This window comes from Calonectris borealis, chromosome 7 (assembly GCF_964195595.1).
Source record: "Calonectris borealis chromosome 7, bCalBor7.hap1.2, whole genome shotgun sequence".
Taxonomy (NCBI): Eukaryota; Metazoa; Chordata; class Aves; order Procellariiformes; family Procellariidae; genus Calonectris; species Calonectris borealis.
Window position 1 is genome coordinate 19,990,329 of NC_134318.1, and position 16,749 is coordinate 20,007,077.

A 16,749-nucleotide genomic window follows, 5' to 3' on the forward strand; every position below is an offset into this window, starting at 1 on the left:
TTTCATAGAATAGCCACCCTGTTAGTATGATTTGAACCTAAGTGTCAGGAGGTGAGAAGCCTATGCACTGTAAATCTTTAAAGCATGAGTTTCAGATTTCAACTCACTAAACCATATGTTTTTAAGGAGAAATGGGTAGCGTCCAATACAGAATATTGCAGTAACACAGAACGCGTATAGAAAAGGACAATGCTGAACTTTAAACTTAAAGCATAAATTTAATGAAAAGTTTATAGGATAATTATTTTATCTGAAACAGAATACTGTAGTTTTTGATTTTCTTCAGTTTGTTCAAAAAGTCAGAAAGATATATATTTAGACTGACATAACATTGCAGCTGCAAAAACAGTTGCTGAAAAACTAGAAGTCACCAGAATTTCATGTTTGGCGTACATGTCGTTTTCAGAAAATAGGGGTTAATCTTGACAAACTTGCATCAATTACATGTACACAAGAAAAGCACAAATTAAATTTGGAAGGCTCTCATTAGTTCCAGTGCTTCCCAAGTACTAAATGACTGATTCTGCTGTCTCACCATTCTTTTAATATAGTTCAATAATAAAATTGTTGGTTTTCAGCATATGAGATGTCAAAGAGATGGTTTCCCTTCTGATAGTATATTCATGGCTCTGTCCCCTTATTTGCTCTTTGCTTTGCAGACATAATTCTACTATTACCGGCTGATCCTGGAGCAACTTTCCTTCCAACTTTGGAACTACAGTCTTTATTGCTAGATGGAAGTTCAAAATAAAACGTCATGTTTTATGCCTCAGAGTGTGGCTCCACAGCAACTTCAGCTGCTATAGTTTGCAGATACTATAGTCTCATCCTTGTCTCCTTCTACTGCAAATCCTGCCTTCTGTCCTCCCCTGCTGGCACTAGTACACATCTGGAACCTGCAATAAGCTGGTTCTGAGAGCTCAGCACCTTTCCAGTGTACATTTCTGCCAGACTATGTGGACTGCTGAACGGGTTCACCATGCGGGCGGAGAAGTGCTCCCAGGGTGGGGGAGAAGTAGGGGATGGAAATGGGTGTCCTAGGATGAGTCAATGATTTCTGATTTTTCTATCAGTTTAAAACGGCCAGGGACACAAGTCTCAGTCTCTCGTGTTCTGAGGACTACGTAGCCACAGAATGAATAAGGTGAATCCTCATTCCTTCCGTGATGGCCCAGAACAGTAGGGGCCTGCCTTGGTAACCATAAGGCTTAATTACTACCATTCTTTCTTCTCAAGATTTCTGGTAGGTAGTTCTCTGATGCTTCGTGGTTTGAGCGAACAGAGTAATATTGTGCCGATGTAATTTTTTCTGTATGAACCACCTCACAACTCACTCAGGTCACCAGTAAAATGGTACAGGTTTTAAAGTATTACAGCCATGTATACAGGAGGCATCAGAAATTTATGATAAATTAATTCTATGTGGATGCTCTAATTGAGGAATAATATCATAGGGAAGGCCTCATTTCTCAAAAAGAAAAAAAAAGCTACAGTGTAGTAAGGTACTTTCTTTCCTGAACAAGAGTGTCCATTTGGGATTTAACGGCACCTGAATCGGTATCTTACTGTAAATTCATTCAACTTTGCTCTTCAGAGTCAAGCAAGACAGGCCTCAAGGGGTTTAAGAGGCCTTATTGAAGTCCCCCTGCCTAAGTCCAGTCTTCGTGTTAACTGTGCCTCCCTGTTAGAAGTAGCACGTCCAGGCTATATATACCATTTCTGACAGGAGTTCTTCAGTGTACTGTGGGCCATCTTCTTGCGATATGTTTAGACTCATTTGGGATAGTAAAACCAAAAGTTGAGTGTGAAGAATTGCAAAAGTGGGCTATAAAATTCTTTGACTATCAATGTAAAAAAAGGTGCACATACAAAAAACAATTCTAGCTTTAAATACGCAATGATGGGCTCTAAACCACCTATTACCACACCATAAAGAAAATTTGAAGTTACAACAGATAATTCTATGAAAATGTCAGATCAATCATCAGTGGCAGCCAGAAAAGCAAATAAAATGTTAGCAATTATTAAGAGAGGAATACAGAACAAAGGAGACAACAGAATTAAACCACTTTGTAAACTTCTGAGGCACTTGAACATTTTGATCCCCCAGTCACAAAGCGTATAGCAGACCTGAAAAAAGGTGCAGTGAAGGGTGGGCCAGGGTGTCAGAATTATGGAGCAAACAAAGAACAAATAAACAGAATGGGAAAAGAGTCTGGAAAAAAGACTAGTGAATCACAGAATCATTAAGGTTGGAAAAGACCTCTAAGATCATCGAGTCCAACCATCAACCCAACACCACCATGCCCACTAAACCATGTCCCTAAGTGCCACATCTACACGTCTTCTAAATACTTCCAGGGATGGTGACTCAACCACTTCCCTGGGCAGCCTGTTCCAAGGCCTGACCACTCTTTCAGTAAAGAAATTTCTCCTAATGTCCAATCTAAACCTCCCTTGGTGCAGCTTGAGGCCATTTACTCTTGTCCTATCGCTTGTTACTTGGGAGAAGAGACCGACCCCCACCTCACTACAACCTCCTTTCAGGTAGTTGTAGGGTGCGATGAGGTCTCCCCTCAGCCTCCTCTTCTCCAGGCTAAACAGTCCCAGTTCCCTCAGCCGCTCCAGCACCTCCATGTCCTTCTTGTAGTGAGGGGCCCAAAGCTGAACACAGTATTCGAGGTGCGGCCTCACCAGTGCCGAGTACAGGGGCACGATCACCTCCCTGCTCCTGCTGGCCACACTATTTCTGATACAGGCCAGGATGCCGTTGGCCTTCTTGGCCACCTGGGCACACTGCCGGCTCATGTTCAGCCGGCTGTCAGCCAGCACCCCCAGGTCCTTTTCCTCTGGGCAGCTTTCCAGCCACTCTTCCCCTGTAGCGTTGCATGGGGTTGTTGTGAAGGGGAGATAAGCAAGAGTTCTGCAAAATCAAAGGTAACAAGACGTTGTATATGGAATGATTATGGACTGGCCATGCAGTACAAGCAGCAGGAGATAGCCAGTAACATTCTTAACTGGCTGAATCGAAAGAAATAAGGGGAGGTATTTCTTTACATAACACAGACTCCGTGACACTCATTAGCACAAGACGTTATGTATGGTAAAATCCTAATTTGGACTATTAAGCACAAAGACAACATCTCTAGTTCAGAAATTCCCAAGCTACGGATCGCTGGAAGCTAGGAGAGTGTAACATGGAAGTATCACTATAGATTTGTTCTGGTTTTACCGTCTTTTACAAGCACCCGCTACTGTACACCGTTGCAGATTCCAGGTTAGACAGACCTTTGGTCTGCCTCAGTCCTGCTCTCACTCTTTCACTCTATATTGCCTCTCCAACATCATATAATTTCTACCACCTAAGCAGTGGACTTGTATATTAAAAGTTATGCTCTGAGAATCCTTTTTAGAATTATGGTACAAAAAATGATTTCCTAAATCTGCGTATTTGAATCTGAGAAAGAAATATAGAAATTCTTCTGTGTAAGAGGAAATACTGCCTAGTCCTAAGGAATGGGATAGGGACCCCTATTTATTTTCCTTCAACACACGTGCATTTTTCACAGCCTAAAGGGGTGTAATTTTTCCTCAGAATGCCAGAATGTAAATTCATTGTAGCACCTGAAATTCGGGCTAGGTTTAGTAAGAGGCACGGTTTTGCCTTGAAAATTCCTTATTACTAGTAATTATACATGAAAAGGGGATTTCCCAGCTTCACACTCAATTTCTGGGCTAAAGCGGTGCGTTACCGCATTAGACTAGAAAAGACATCCTTTTCTTAAATCAATATGAAATTACTGAAACAAACACACATTACATATATACATATACCTATTTACATATATGTATATGCATTCTTTGAGATGCAACAGTTGATACACTTTTAAGTCCAGTCAAGATACCAGTACCCAGGAACTTAGGTTTTAATAATATGTTTCAGCTGTCTAATAAAATGCTCAGACCTCCTCTCCCACACAGCATGAAAGCATGAACCGTCTCAGTTACAAAAAGGTATTACCAGCTTTGCTATTCATTAATCCCTATCAACAAATGTTCATTATTAATTTAGGTTTTGTGGTTTCCTAAGTCACAACTAAACTAAAAAGAATTCTGTTGGGCTTTCTGGCTCATTTGTTATGTCATTAGCGGACTAAAATTTCCTTTTTTCCTAAATCCATTTTTGTTTTTTAAACCTTTCTTTCCATTTATGAATATAAATGGATAGGGAAGAGTAAAAGAGTGCAATCCTGTAAAAAAGAGTACACGCTGTAATATAACCTAACCACTATTTCCCTAGATCCAAGACACTACTTTTGTTTGTGTAAACCCATAGGAAGGCTGTCTGATGAAAAGAGCTAATCAAGATTTTCCCGTCTGGAAGGCTAAGCATGAAAGCTGTGAGAGGTAAGGAAAAAATAACACTTTTTCTTGCTTCTTAGAGGAGAACACACAATACTTAGAGAAAGTAACTTACAGAAAGAGGAGCTGCAAACAGGTCTACCATAAAAAGTCAGCAGTGTCAATAGTAATAAATACTTCTATGTTTTATACATAGGCTTACAAGGTAACATGCTGGTCGATGATTGCAGCACAACCCGACAAAGAAAACCTACTGCTCTCTGTTTAGAGTAAGTTGTATGCTTGAACATCAGTCCTTTTTATTCCCCCAAAAAGCATATAGCATCATACCATTATGATTTAAGAACGGCTCTTAAAATCTCTCTAGTTTCCACAATTTTGACAACCCTTCTAAAACAAACGGTTTAAAAACTCTCCTACTGAAATATTTAAGAACTAACATATCCTTACAAAGTAAAAGAAGCTTCATCATTCACAAAAACATACTATCTGATCTTTTGTTGTTATTTTCATTTAGATCAGGTTTTGTTTCTATCCAAACATATAAACTTCTAATTTATGAACATATGTGCATATATTACCTTAAGAATGGTTGTACTGCGTGACACCAACATCCATTTACCTCAGTATCCTGTTTCAGAAAACAGGTAGAGGCAAATGCCTAGTATTACTCCAACATCCAAAGCTTGGTAGGCAGGCTCTAGAATTTGGTAATGTTGCAAGTTTTATTGCAACACATTAATTTGGCTATATTGCACATGCTGTTTAATTTATGGAATAGATTAAATAATAAGTAATAATAACAAGTAGAATTTCACAAAACCATTTCAGTATGTACTATGTGGTAGGTGCAGTAAGAATTTTTTAAGATGGACCTTTCTCATTCTATCACATTAGCCAGCACTGCTAATACATTTCCTGAAATATTCTCAAGTAATATATCACAAAAACTGAAGAAGATGTAAGTTGTTAGTAAAACCTAACTGAGGTGGCTTTAATGCTTGAATCCTTAAAAAAATCCATTTTTACTGCCATATTCTAACAAATGAGGTTATTGCAAATGTGCCTGTAACAAAGGTGGTCCTACAAACATTGGGGGGAAAAAAGAATGGAAAATTCTATGTTCACGCCTGAACATGCCAGATTTCATCATTCATAACTTGAAAAATGCTGAAGTGATTTTCTTTAAATTTGGATTGTTTTTCTTTCCTCTATTAAAGCTATAAAACAAGCCAAGTTTAAAGTTTGTAGCTTCAGCTGTTTTTGAATTATGCAAATATTTCAATATAAAAGTATGTTTTTCCATTGCTGAACTGATTTTGCTCAGACTTTCCGAAGACTTCCCTTTGGGCCAAAACCAGTCATAAAACGTATCTGACTAAAAGTAATCTGTTTAAAAATGTTATGAGTAACTCTGTAAAAGGGATAGCTTTCACTGCATTTGATTCTGACAAATGTTATAGCACACATATAGCTCAAGACATGTATGTACTTGCCAGAGCTTGTGTTTTTTGCTGCGTTTCTTAAAAGCTCCAGCTGCTGAAATCAGGAGATTGCATGAGTTCATTAACTCTTCCCCCTTTCCCCGCATATGTATTTTTTGCGGTTACAGAAAAAAGGGTTTGAAACATGAAATGAATGTATCCCATAAGCTCAGGAACCCTAAGTCAAATCCAGAATCTCAGGCCTGGGAAGAGGGATATGATGGAACAAGGCTATGGTAGTGGGACCAGAGTCTTGATAGCCAAGTAATTCCCAGTATGGATGAGGAGCATCTGCACAAGGAATTAACCCAATACTGTTCCTCAGATAAACTTTTCTGGTAAGCAAGTCCACAGATCCTATTTTCAGTTATCAGTACCTTTCCCAAACCATAATCCTCTGTACTGAAAGGTTTCGTCCCAGGTGTTTCTCTGCTACTTTTTTTCAAGGCAGTTTTATCAAAATTCAGTCATGTTGGGGACCGATGCTAGAGAAAATTACAACGTTTTTGTCAATGCTGATTCTTAGGGTCACTAAGCAGGGAGAAGATCCAATGCCTCCAAGTTCTTCAGTAAAAAGCTAAAATTTTACATCATAGAAAAATCACCTCAGGTTGCCCAGAGAGGTGGTAGATGCCCCATCCCTGGAAACATTCAAGGTCAGGCTGGACAGGGCTCTGAGCAACCTGATCTAGTTGAAGATGTCCCTGCTCATTGCAGGGGCGTTGGACTAGATGACCTTTAAAGGTCCCCTCCAACCCAAACTATTCTATGACATGAAGAGGAAAACTTCAGACGACAATCATTTGCACGTGGAGTCATTCGTGGAGTCTTATTAGAAGCTGACAGTTAATTTAGTCAACATTTCATCTGCCACAGCTCCTGTGTGCCAATCCTAAACACTCCTTTCCTTCCCTATAAGACACACTGATCACACTCAGCTTGAATTTGAGCTTGCCTCTTCCTTGCAATTATTCCTACTGACAGAGAACAGGAAGGAAGGGGAGAGAAAAGGGGCCTTGGGGCTGGAGTACTGTGACAGGGAGATATGAACAGACAGTAGGAAGACCCAATGTGCTCCATGATAAAGAGAGAGAAATTTTCCCTCTGAAAACACAAATAATTCAGACAGCCAAAGAAAGTGGACTGACAAATGGGAATGGCTTAGATTGGGATTGCTGATGCAGTTATTGCTTCTCACCGTTTTCATGATCTGCTCCAGTTGCATGGATCTCTAAGTTGCTTGTCAGTCCGTGCCTGGTTGTCTATAGCTCGTGGTCTGTTTGAGGTGAGCCACCAGTGTTTTTGGCGGGCATTAAAACAATGTTGTGTAAACTGCAGCAATTCATAAGCTGACTAAACATCTTTGCAGTATGGCTGGGCCAGATTGTTGGAGGAAGTAGACATTTTAGCTGTCTCAGTCTAAGCTCTCTCCCTCGTCTATCAGAGCTATAGTATCAGAACTTTTTGGGTCAATCTTTCTTTCCTTTTGGTAATAAACTGCGCCTTTCTGCCCTACGCTCTACTCCTCAAATACCTGTTGAATCTTCCATTCTCTGGAGTGTCCAGGAATCAACAACTGTTGTCACAGTCCTCTCCACATGTAATGATGAGCTGTATTTGGCCTCCTTCATCCCACCAAAACCCCCAAGAAATTCCACATCTAATTTCCAGCACATATAATTTTGTGCCCTTTCATGAATGAGCTGGCAACCTGCAACAACCCCTTTTATCCATCTTATTTCCTCTCCTTCCAGCCAGAGCTGTATCAAAGTGTATCCCCTCAGTATTTCCATTACTTGATCCCCCATTCAACCTACACATAACTCATCAAAGAGGTGCACTCCTCCTCTCGTAACCCGGCCCCTCTCAATTTAGCCCCACGGATGTCTGGTCCTCGATAGCACGCAGAGGCTTTGTCTGGCAGAGGAAATGGAGCTCTGCTAAGGATGCTCTTACAGCCTCAGTGTTGCCTTTCTCATCTTGCCATGCGTGGTCAGGGGGAAGGAAAAGAAGCAGGGGTGCCCATCCGGCTGTGTCTCTTCACAGGGTGCAGCCCAATCTAAGCCATTCAGTCCTACTCCCACGGCTCACAGCAATGCTGGACACTCCCCGTTGCTGCCAGAGAGCAGAGACCTTTCCATGAGGAAAATGGAGAAGGGGAGGAGGGAAAAAAAGGTAGAAAATCCACAAAGGCCAAATTCACCTTGGAGTCTTTTACTCTCACACCTGTAAGCTCCAACTCCATCCTGTGCTCTTTCAGAGGACATAAAGAGACCACTGGAATACGTGATACTCCCAACAGCTGATGAAGGATGGTTACAGGCAGCAGTAGAAGGAAAGAAAGGAAGAGTAGAGTCCTTTGCCTGGATACCGATCCCTTCTGGTTGAGTCACTACTGACAGAAACATCTTTCAACTAATAAACATATTCTTATTATGGACAAAATATAAAGCAGAAGGTACCGACAAGCATGTCCAAATCCACAGCTGACTTTGCAAATACTGTTTTAATCTAGGCACAAACTTACCGAGAATATATTGTTTCCTCAGAAAGGCAGTATAAACAACTACACACAGCCTGTTTTTTCAAAAAAGCTATTCTTCTTCTGCACATTAGAAAAAAGGAAATGAATTTTATACTGGTAACTACTCCTAAATGCAGCAATTCTTCCAGAGATCATTTAGAAACTTTTCACACTTTCCACTGCAGGTTTCAAAGCACAACTAGACCTAATTAGTGTTGAAATAAGTGTGTTAGCAGTACTCTATACCATTCTGTGGTATCATCATAGGCTAAATTAAGGGACACATTTTCCTTCTTTCATTATTATTTTAATGTGAGGAGGTGGGAAAAAGATGATCCATACCAAAGGAAGGAAAAAGGGAGAAAAAAAAAACAAATTGGTATCTCTTTCGAGAATTGCCCCACAGGCCAAACATTTTTATGTTCTTAATCATTATTAAATGACTTAACATGACACACAGAGCCTGGCGAATGATTGCATCCTGACATGAGAACGAATTACAAATGAAATGAAAGATCAAGCTGTATTAGAGGACTGCCTCTGGGAAATGAAAATCTTTAATTCTCTTTTATTATTGACATTTATTTGGCTGCCATGAATAACAACATAGCAAAGAGATTCAGCTATGCTTGTGCACTGAATAGCTTATCCCACGGCTCAAAACTGCCTTAACATTTATCATGTTTGCTTTTGTAGCTGACACTATTGCATACACTCTCTATCCATCTTGCATTTATCATGCATATAAAGTGCATTCTCTAATTTAAGTTCATTTCATAGCGAACAAACAGCTAAGATTAGCAAGTGTCAGTCCTCAAATAAGCTCCCAGTTGTAAAAATATCAAAGAAGGGATTAATGGATTTGTTAACAACTCTAGTTTGAAGAATAAAATAAGTACACAGTGAAAATTAAATAAGAGCACAGGAGGGTTACATATAAGATTTAGGTTTACTACCGTTATTACTAGCTCATGTATAAAAACATTTTTATACTGCTATTTTTCAGTCAACTGTACAATACTCAAGTGGAGTGCCTCCATATGGGCCATTCACGTAATGCAGTAACTTTCTGGAAGCAACACTTCCATCATTATTCAGTGAGATACACATACTCAACTCTCAATGACTGCTTTCTATTTCCTTTAAACCAGTTTGTAGCTAACAAAATAGCGGAAGATGCAAATTACTGGTGAAATCATTCAAACTGCTGCTAAGAATGATCTATATAGCAGTGACCTACCCACTGAGTGCCTAGCCCTGCAGCCACAGTCTGAAGCCAATACTGATTTTGAGGCAAATATTGTATAAGCAAGCACCGGTCCCTCAGGTGCAAAGCTTCCTCAACTTCACTTGATTTCCAACAGAGGAATTCAGCCCTGACTTACCTTGTGAAGGAATGAATGATTAAAATGGCTTGCCACAGCACATGTTTTTAATAGCTTTATTTAGTCTAGAAGCATAGGTGGACAGAATTAAGAGACTGTCAAAAAGTAGGTAGTCATGTTTATAATGCTTAAATCTGTGCGTCGTACATCATCAATTTAGACAGCACAAACTACTTGTATCCCTGATAGAACACCTTTTTCCCATGTACTCCTTTGAGAATAGAAGAGCACACAGCTGAGAAGAGCTAAAGTGAGATTTTCTGCTCAAAGCAAAAAAGCCTGGAAATTCACTTAGTACTGGATTTCACTTCCTCCTCTTCACAAATGTTTAAATATACTATACTGTTGCACAGCTGTTCTCAGCAGGCATAGTGTGTTCTTGTTTGCAGCAAAAATGGCTACACAGATAAAATCTCAAGTCATAAAAACCTGAGTAAAACCAACTGGATCAATATTTTAGATCCATGTTATAAAAAAAGAACTTAAGATATTCAGAACTAAATTCTCAGGCATTCCTGTGAAATAATAACTTCTCAAATTCAGAATCTTAAAACAATTAAAAGCATAACAGACAAGAAACAGGGACTAACATCAAAAGGCAAACGCTCCGACTACCATTTAACAGTTATAATTTGTAAAACCACAACTTGTAATTGATTAACTAGAATATTTACTGTGAGCGACAATGTAGATTTGAAAAATATACCTGTAGCCATTACAGTGTCGTCTTTTCCCTGGGTAAAGACTACGATTCGTTGCCTTTTAGTGTTCACCTTTGGCAGAGCTTGTGTCTTCCGGGCTATCTCTTTAATGTCTTCAGTCTTAATAGAGAGAAAGAAAATTCTTGTTATCAGCATACTAGAGTGGTAAGAGATTAGAACTTTATTAGCAGATCAAAGATTTATTTTCTTATGGTTAGGTATAAAATAGACTTTATTGTCAGTAGAGGAAGATTTTTAAAAGGAGGAATACTTCATCCTCCTAAGGGTTTATGTAGTACCATAAGACCATTGTTTTTAATCTTGATAATGATAGTTCAGCTATTACAATTGCTGCAAAACTGCAAAGCTAACAAAGGAATTACAGAGCATTTCCTAATGAGCAATTAGTGGGCTTCTTTGCTGCTGACTGGATTCTAACCTTACCTATCATAAAATTAAAAATAAAATTGGTAAGAGAATACTTTGGATAAACTCTGAGCCTGATTTCCATCCAATTTAGCCAGGTTTTATAGTACTATAATCCCTCCGATTTCAGCAGGATTACAAATACTGTTTCTCTAACTTCCCTACAGCAACCGATCTCAGCAACTAAACTGACTGTACACTGCAGCACCTTAGAAGGTGTGGAGCCCAGGTGAATATGCTCTGTGCTCACTGGCTGGCTGCATAACTGAGATGCAGGGAAGCAAAGGGTGAAAGCTATATTCAGTGGGGCACAGAACATCCCCGATTTTCTGAACTAAGGCTAAGCTGCAAAAATTTCAGGAATCTTTGCTTTAAAGGGACTTTGTCTGTACACCATAGTGCATGTAGCTAGGAACAGAGAAACTGGCATACTGAACCAAAACTCTCATCCATCCAAACAGCACACCTTGTCATTAGAATATTATCTTTCCTATTCTCATAGTTGCCCTATGATCTGAAACACAAGGATTTCAATTTCTAATTTACTTATTTTTCAATCTAAGCTAAATATAGGTATTCCTGTTATTTGTATAAGCATCAAATCCTTTTATGATGCTTTGTGGGAAGCTTTTGTTCTCAGATTTATCTCAAGTCAGTAAGTTCTACAAATTAACTTTGGTATATGCAAACATATTTCTTGCCATCATTTATACTTTTTTCCTTTTATTATTTTAACATTAGAAAAAGTAAGAAAGACTATAATTATTCTCTGTGCTACTTACCATGTCCCACTTTATTCATATCTGTGTTAAATAACACCATACTTTTTTCCCCAGTTTGCTCTTGCGTACAAGCAACTGTAGTGAAACATAGCTGATTTGGTGAGGGCCTAGCGTTGAATATATGAAAACATATCAATACTTTCTGCACTGTTTTGTGTCCTGTTCGTTATGAATCCCAACTCATTTTTTAACACAATTACATAATGAATAGAGTTCATTTATAAAGCTGTCCGGAGTGGTTTCAAGTAATTTACCAGAGTTGTTACAATTAATTTATGTTATTAATAAATTGATTTTTATCTTCCAAAATCAGCATATAGTGTTATTTTGAAATCCAGGTACAGTATGTGCCATTTTGACTGCAGCTGCTCATTTTAGCAAGAGGTTGATTATTTTTCACCAGCAGGTCAGTTAAACACTTCAAGAACTATAATCTGCATACCATTCAGTCCTGGTTACTTGCTGGTTTTTTTTTTTTTATCAAGCACTTCACCTTTATTATGGACAGAGAACATGCCTAGAACATGCCATATATTTACCAGTATCTATGTATGTGAAAATTATCTAGCTCTTCTGCAATACTCTTAGCCTCCCTTTAGCTTCTCCCCAACTCTGGTACTCAGTGAGCTCATTGATTTATACACATTTGCCAAACACGAAAATAATTTCCCCTTACTTATTGGTCTCTTTACTTCTTTTTTAAATTCTCTCATATTTTTCATTTCCATATACTACAATTTCATTTGTGTTATTTCCTCCTTCCTCCTGCTTAGACTGTTAATATAGCTTTCAGAAGGCAACGTCTTCCAGCAGAGAAGAAAGAGAAGAGCATTGAACCCCTCTGCAGGGACTGAGGACGTGAACAGGGGCCATCTTCCCCCTAATTCTCAAAAGGCGAGAAGTCCCTTAAAAATGCCTGAAGAAAAACTTGAAAGCAGGTATCAGCTGGTGGCTCAAGCTGTTGAATAGGGGACGGATGGAGAATTACAGCCCTCCAGCTTGGTAATATGTAGGCTTCTGAAGGTTCACCTAAAATCTGAACTATTTCAGCCCTTGATAATTAAGAGATCCATGAACTACAAAATGCAATAAAGCATCATGGAGATCAAAGAAAACAGGAGAGAGGTGTTTAGTTTTTGCTAAGTAGGAAGTGACTATTAGTGACTTTATTAAGCACATTTACAGTGGAGCAAAGCAGGCACAGAAATCAAAGAGCTTGAAAATATTTGCGCAATGTATTTACATGCACTTCAAATTTTAAAAGGAAAATGAGGAAGTTATAATAGGAGAAAATGGCATGATCAAGAGATGATTTCTTCAGTTTAAGGAAGAATAAAGATGAACTTATATGAGGGAAAGGAGGACCCTGAGGAAAAAGATTAGTGAAAAATGATGGTAAAGGATGAAATAAAGTAGACAGTGAAAGTAAAAAGCACATAATGTTTTCAGGAAGAATTAAATATATAATAAGCACGTAACAGTAGAAGGAAGGTATTTAGGGAAAAAATGGCAATTTTTTAAAAAGCAGAAATTTCAAAACAGAGTGGTTGGGAGACTTGTGTCTGATTCTGCAGACATTAAAAGTAACTGAATAGCATTTTCTGTGAGAATTAATTTGGCCATTTTTACCCAAAATCACTTTCTATACTAAAATTTTTTCAAAGGAAGAGAGTAAAATAGAGCTTATATGGTAGAAGAGCTGCAATCTCAGTGTTGAGGAGGCGCTAACTTTTCCACAATATATCTCCAGCTTATCATTATGTTGTATTTTGAAGGTACAACTGTGACATTTTATAATATGTGAATATTTACAGCTTAAGACTGCAGAGGTACTATGCCCCTCATCTCATTACCAGGCAAACATCATGAAATGTTATCATCTCCTATTTCTTTCAGAATATACATAATATTTTCAAACAGTTGAAATGAATAGTATTTGTTTTGCACTGACTCGTACTTGCACACTTATCGAGACTTTCTTATACATCCTGTACCTACAGACACGGCTGAATGGTAAGACTGTACTGGTTTGTGGTCCTAATGCCTCTACAACACGTCCCAAATTCACAGGATACTCACACATATCCAATTATACACTTGAATCTAATTTAACAAAGCTGACATACAAATCTCTCAAAAGCATGATTTGCCTATTGATGCTGCACCTGAAAAACCTTGCATGTGGCATTCATTCCAGCAAGTAAGTGGAATATATGCATGTAAAGAAAGTACACCAGATATCCCAGGATCAGATAGAAGCATGTGAAAAACTGCGTACAGTTAAAACTGCTCGTCAAACTATGTCTTCTGATCTTTGCTTCTGAAGAGATACACAATAGCTGGGACTACCGTAGCCCTGACCTAAACAGGCATAAATCCATTGAAAACAGTGGACCTGTGTAGTGTACCTCATTAACTTGAAGACCTAAATTTGGTCCAGGGTACCAAAACTCTCTAATTTGGTTCCCCAACCAATACATACTTAGGAGGAGACCTCTGCCTCTAACAGGAAAAATTATTTTGCGTGGCAGCTGCTACTAACCCCTTAGATACATACTGTTCCGTTCACTTCATTTTACTTCTTGGGTTGACAGACAAAATCGAACCCTAAGTTTTATGTTAAAGTAGGATTATGTTTTCCTAATTCCTATATAGAATAAACAGCAAGTTACCATTTTGTAAAAACAAAATACTGACAACCATTCTACCACTTCAAGGGGAACCAAGTCCAAGAGCTTCCCTGGATAAAAATTGTGACTATTATAATGTATTACTGAGATGACTGCAACATAAAATTAGGATGAAGCACTGTCTTCACAGACAGTGAATTTACTATTTATTTAATAGTTTTAAAATGTCATAGAACATGAAATTCACAAAAAGAACACACTGATGCACTCCAGGAAGAGACTGCATCAGAAGGAATGTTCTACTTTTGATTATTACAGATAAGTGTTGGTCAGGAGATAAAATGAAGGAAATAACGGTCTTCAGTTATCATGATTGATTTTACAAAAATACCTTGGATTTCAGCAAAGTACAATGGAAAACTAACTCTTGGTAAGGTGAAGCATAAAAATAAAAATTCCTTTGAACATGGTTTCTCTTACAAAGAAAAAACAAATTTGTGTCATGGAAGTGTTTTCTCCTGCCTATGACACGGTTTGATTTCTTCAGAAAAGGTGTATTTAAAAGATGCATTTAGTTCACATAAACTGTTGAAATTACTGGAAGGTAGAAAAGAAGATGATTAAAAAAAAGGCAAAAAAAAAAAAAGCTAGTTACAACTGATTCTCCATGCTAAAAGATTTCTGAAGATTTCTGTTAAAAAATAAAATTCCAGGCTGCAATTCAAATTCAGCTACCAGCAACTTTTCATCACTTCTATGATAAATATCCTCTTGATTTTTGCTCTGGTCACTCTAGTCCTTTACTTTACTTTTCCGTGTTTCATCAGTTCTCTATTCTCAATATAAATTGCAGAATCAGTTTTACAAGCTTTTGAGAGTTGCTGGAAATTTTTCTTGTTTTTAATTGAAAGGCTAATTGAAGCTCTTTAAATTTTTCCTATGATACTTTATTAGCGTGATTTTTTTTGCCTCCACAGCACAACAGGAAAACAAGACTGTGGACACTTATCAAGTTTTACACATCTCTGTCAGTAAACTTGACATGTGAGTTGTTGCCAAGCAAGGGGGTAATAAGAGATAAGATCATAATCATTGTGCACTTTACTGATATGCTGTAATCAAATGTGGCAGATTTAGGATGTTCAGAAGGAACTGTGCTAGAATCTCTAAGCAAGCACTAATGGAAAGGTTAATATGATGGTAGTTAGCAGACACCAGCAAAAGCAGTTTGTCACTAGAACTGAATTTAAACCAGGCACATTCAAAGTCTTTAGCTCAAGGGGGCAATAAAAATATAGAATGGGTAGACTTAATACACTACTTCCTTTCTTCTTTTATTGTCTAGCTACCAGAGGGTACCAATAATTTGTTATGCTTCATATTATATTTGGAGGCATGTGTGAAATTCATTCATTTGATAAAATAAACTCAAAGTGTATTTTTATGCTAACAATACAGATTATACAAATGAAAATTGACAGTGATAAAAAGTCTTGATTTCTACAAGGCAGCCACATGAATTTGTGAAACATAAAATGAAATGGGACAGCCCACAGTTTTAATATCTAAAACACTGATGGCATTGATGTACCTGCTGGTGTACGGTTCTAAACAAATCTAAATTGTAGGAAAAAAACTGTCAGTCTTTCCCTCTTTTTTTATATGCAACCATCCACACACAAAAGTGGCATGTTCTTAAAGCGACGCGGTTTGAATTGCGCGGCTTCTATTATTTATGCAAAATGGGTGTTGAGCAGTCAAAATCCTATCTATTCTTTTGCACTGCAAACAAATCAATTAAGGTGGGTCTTATTGCAGTGAAAAAACATGTAAGAGGATTTATGTGTGTTCAGTTCTGTAATTTAGATTTCAGTAAGATCACTTACTAGCTGCAAAATTAGCACAACCGTTGTCACATTAATTATAGTATTTAAAACCTGCCTATTTGAATTCAGCGTTAAAGACCAATAGCTGATAGCTCTCCAGATTAAGTTATCTGAATTTAGCCAATGGGAGATACCATTCAAATAAATACCTCAAGAAGATGAAATAAAAAGCTCTGAAAATCACTGTAAAATCAACGTTTACTTCAAGAAAGTAGAGGATCATACATTTTTAGAGCGCAGATGGAAAACACCAACTCGAATATGTTTTGAAACACAAATTCCACACTACCCCTTCTAAAAGAAGCTGTTTGTAGAAGCATGGTTTACATTAATCAGTACCCAACAATTTTATATACAACCTTTCTAAAGTTCATTTGCATAATGATAATCTGCATATGGCAGGGTTTAAGTTATTTAAGCGGTGTTATATTTCACTATTTAGTCTTGCTTCACCACTGCTTTAGCAGTGAATCCTTATGGAGTGTAATGCAGCTAATGAGGTAGCTTTTTAACTGAGCAAACTGACAGGTCCCATATCTGCAGAGGCAGCTTGAAACCGTGCCCAACCT

General features: G+C 38.0%; 1 protein-coding gene across 3 annotated transcripts in view; it reads right to left on the minus strand.

The window, feature by feature from the left end:
• Positions 1-16,749, minus strand: part of ADK (adenosine kinase) — a 300,617-nt gene that overhangs the window by 33,145 nt on the left and 250,723 nt on the right. For all 3 annotated transcript variants that reach the window (XM_075155352.1, XM_075155350.1, XM_075155351.1), the window contains one exon: positions 10,462-10,576. In XM_075155352.1, coding sequence (XP_075011453.1) covers positions 10,462-10,576 — 115 coding nt within the window. The remainder of the gene's footprint in view (positions 1-10,461; positions 10,577-16,749) is intronic.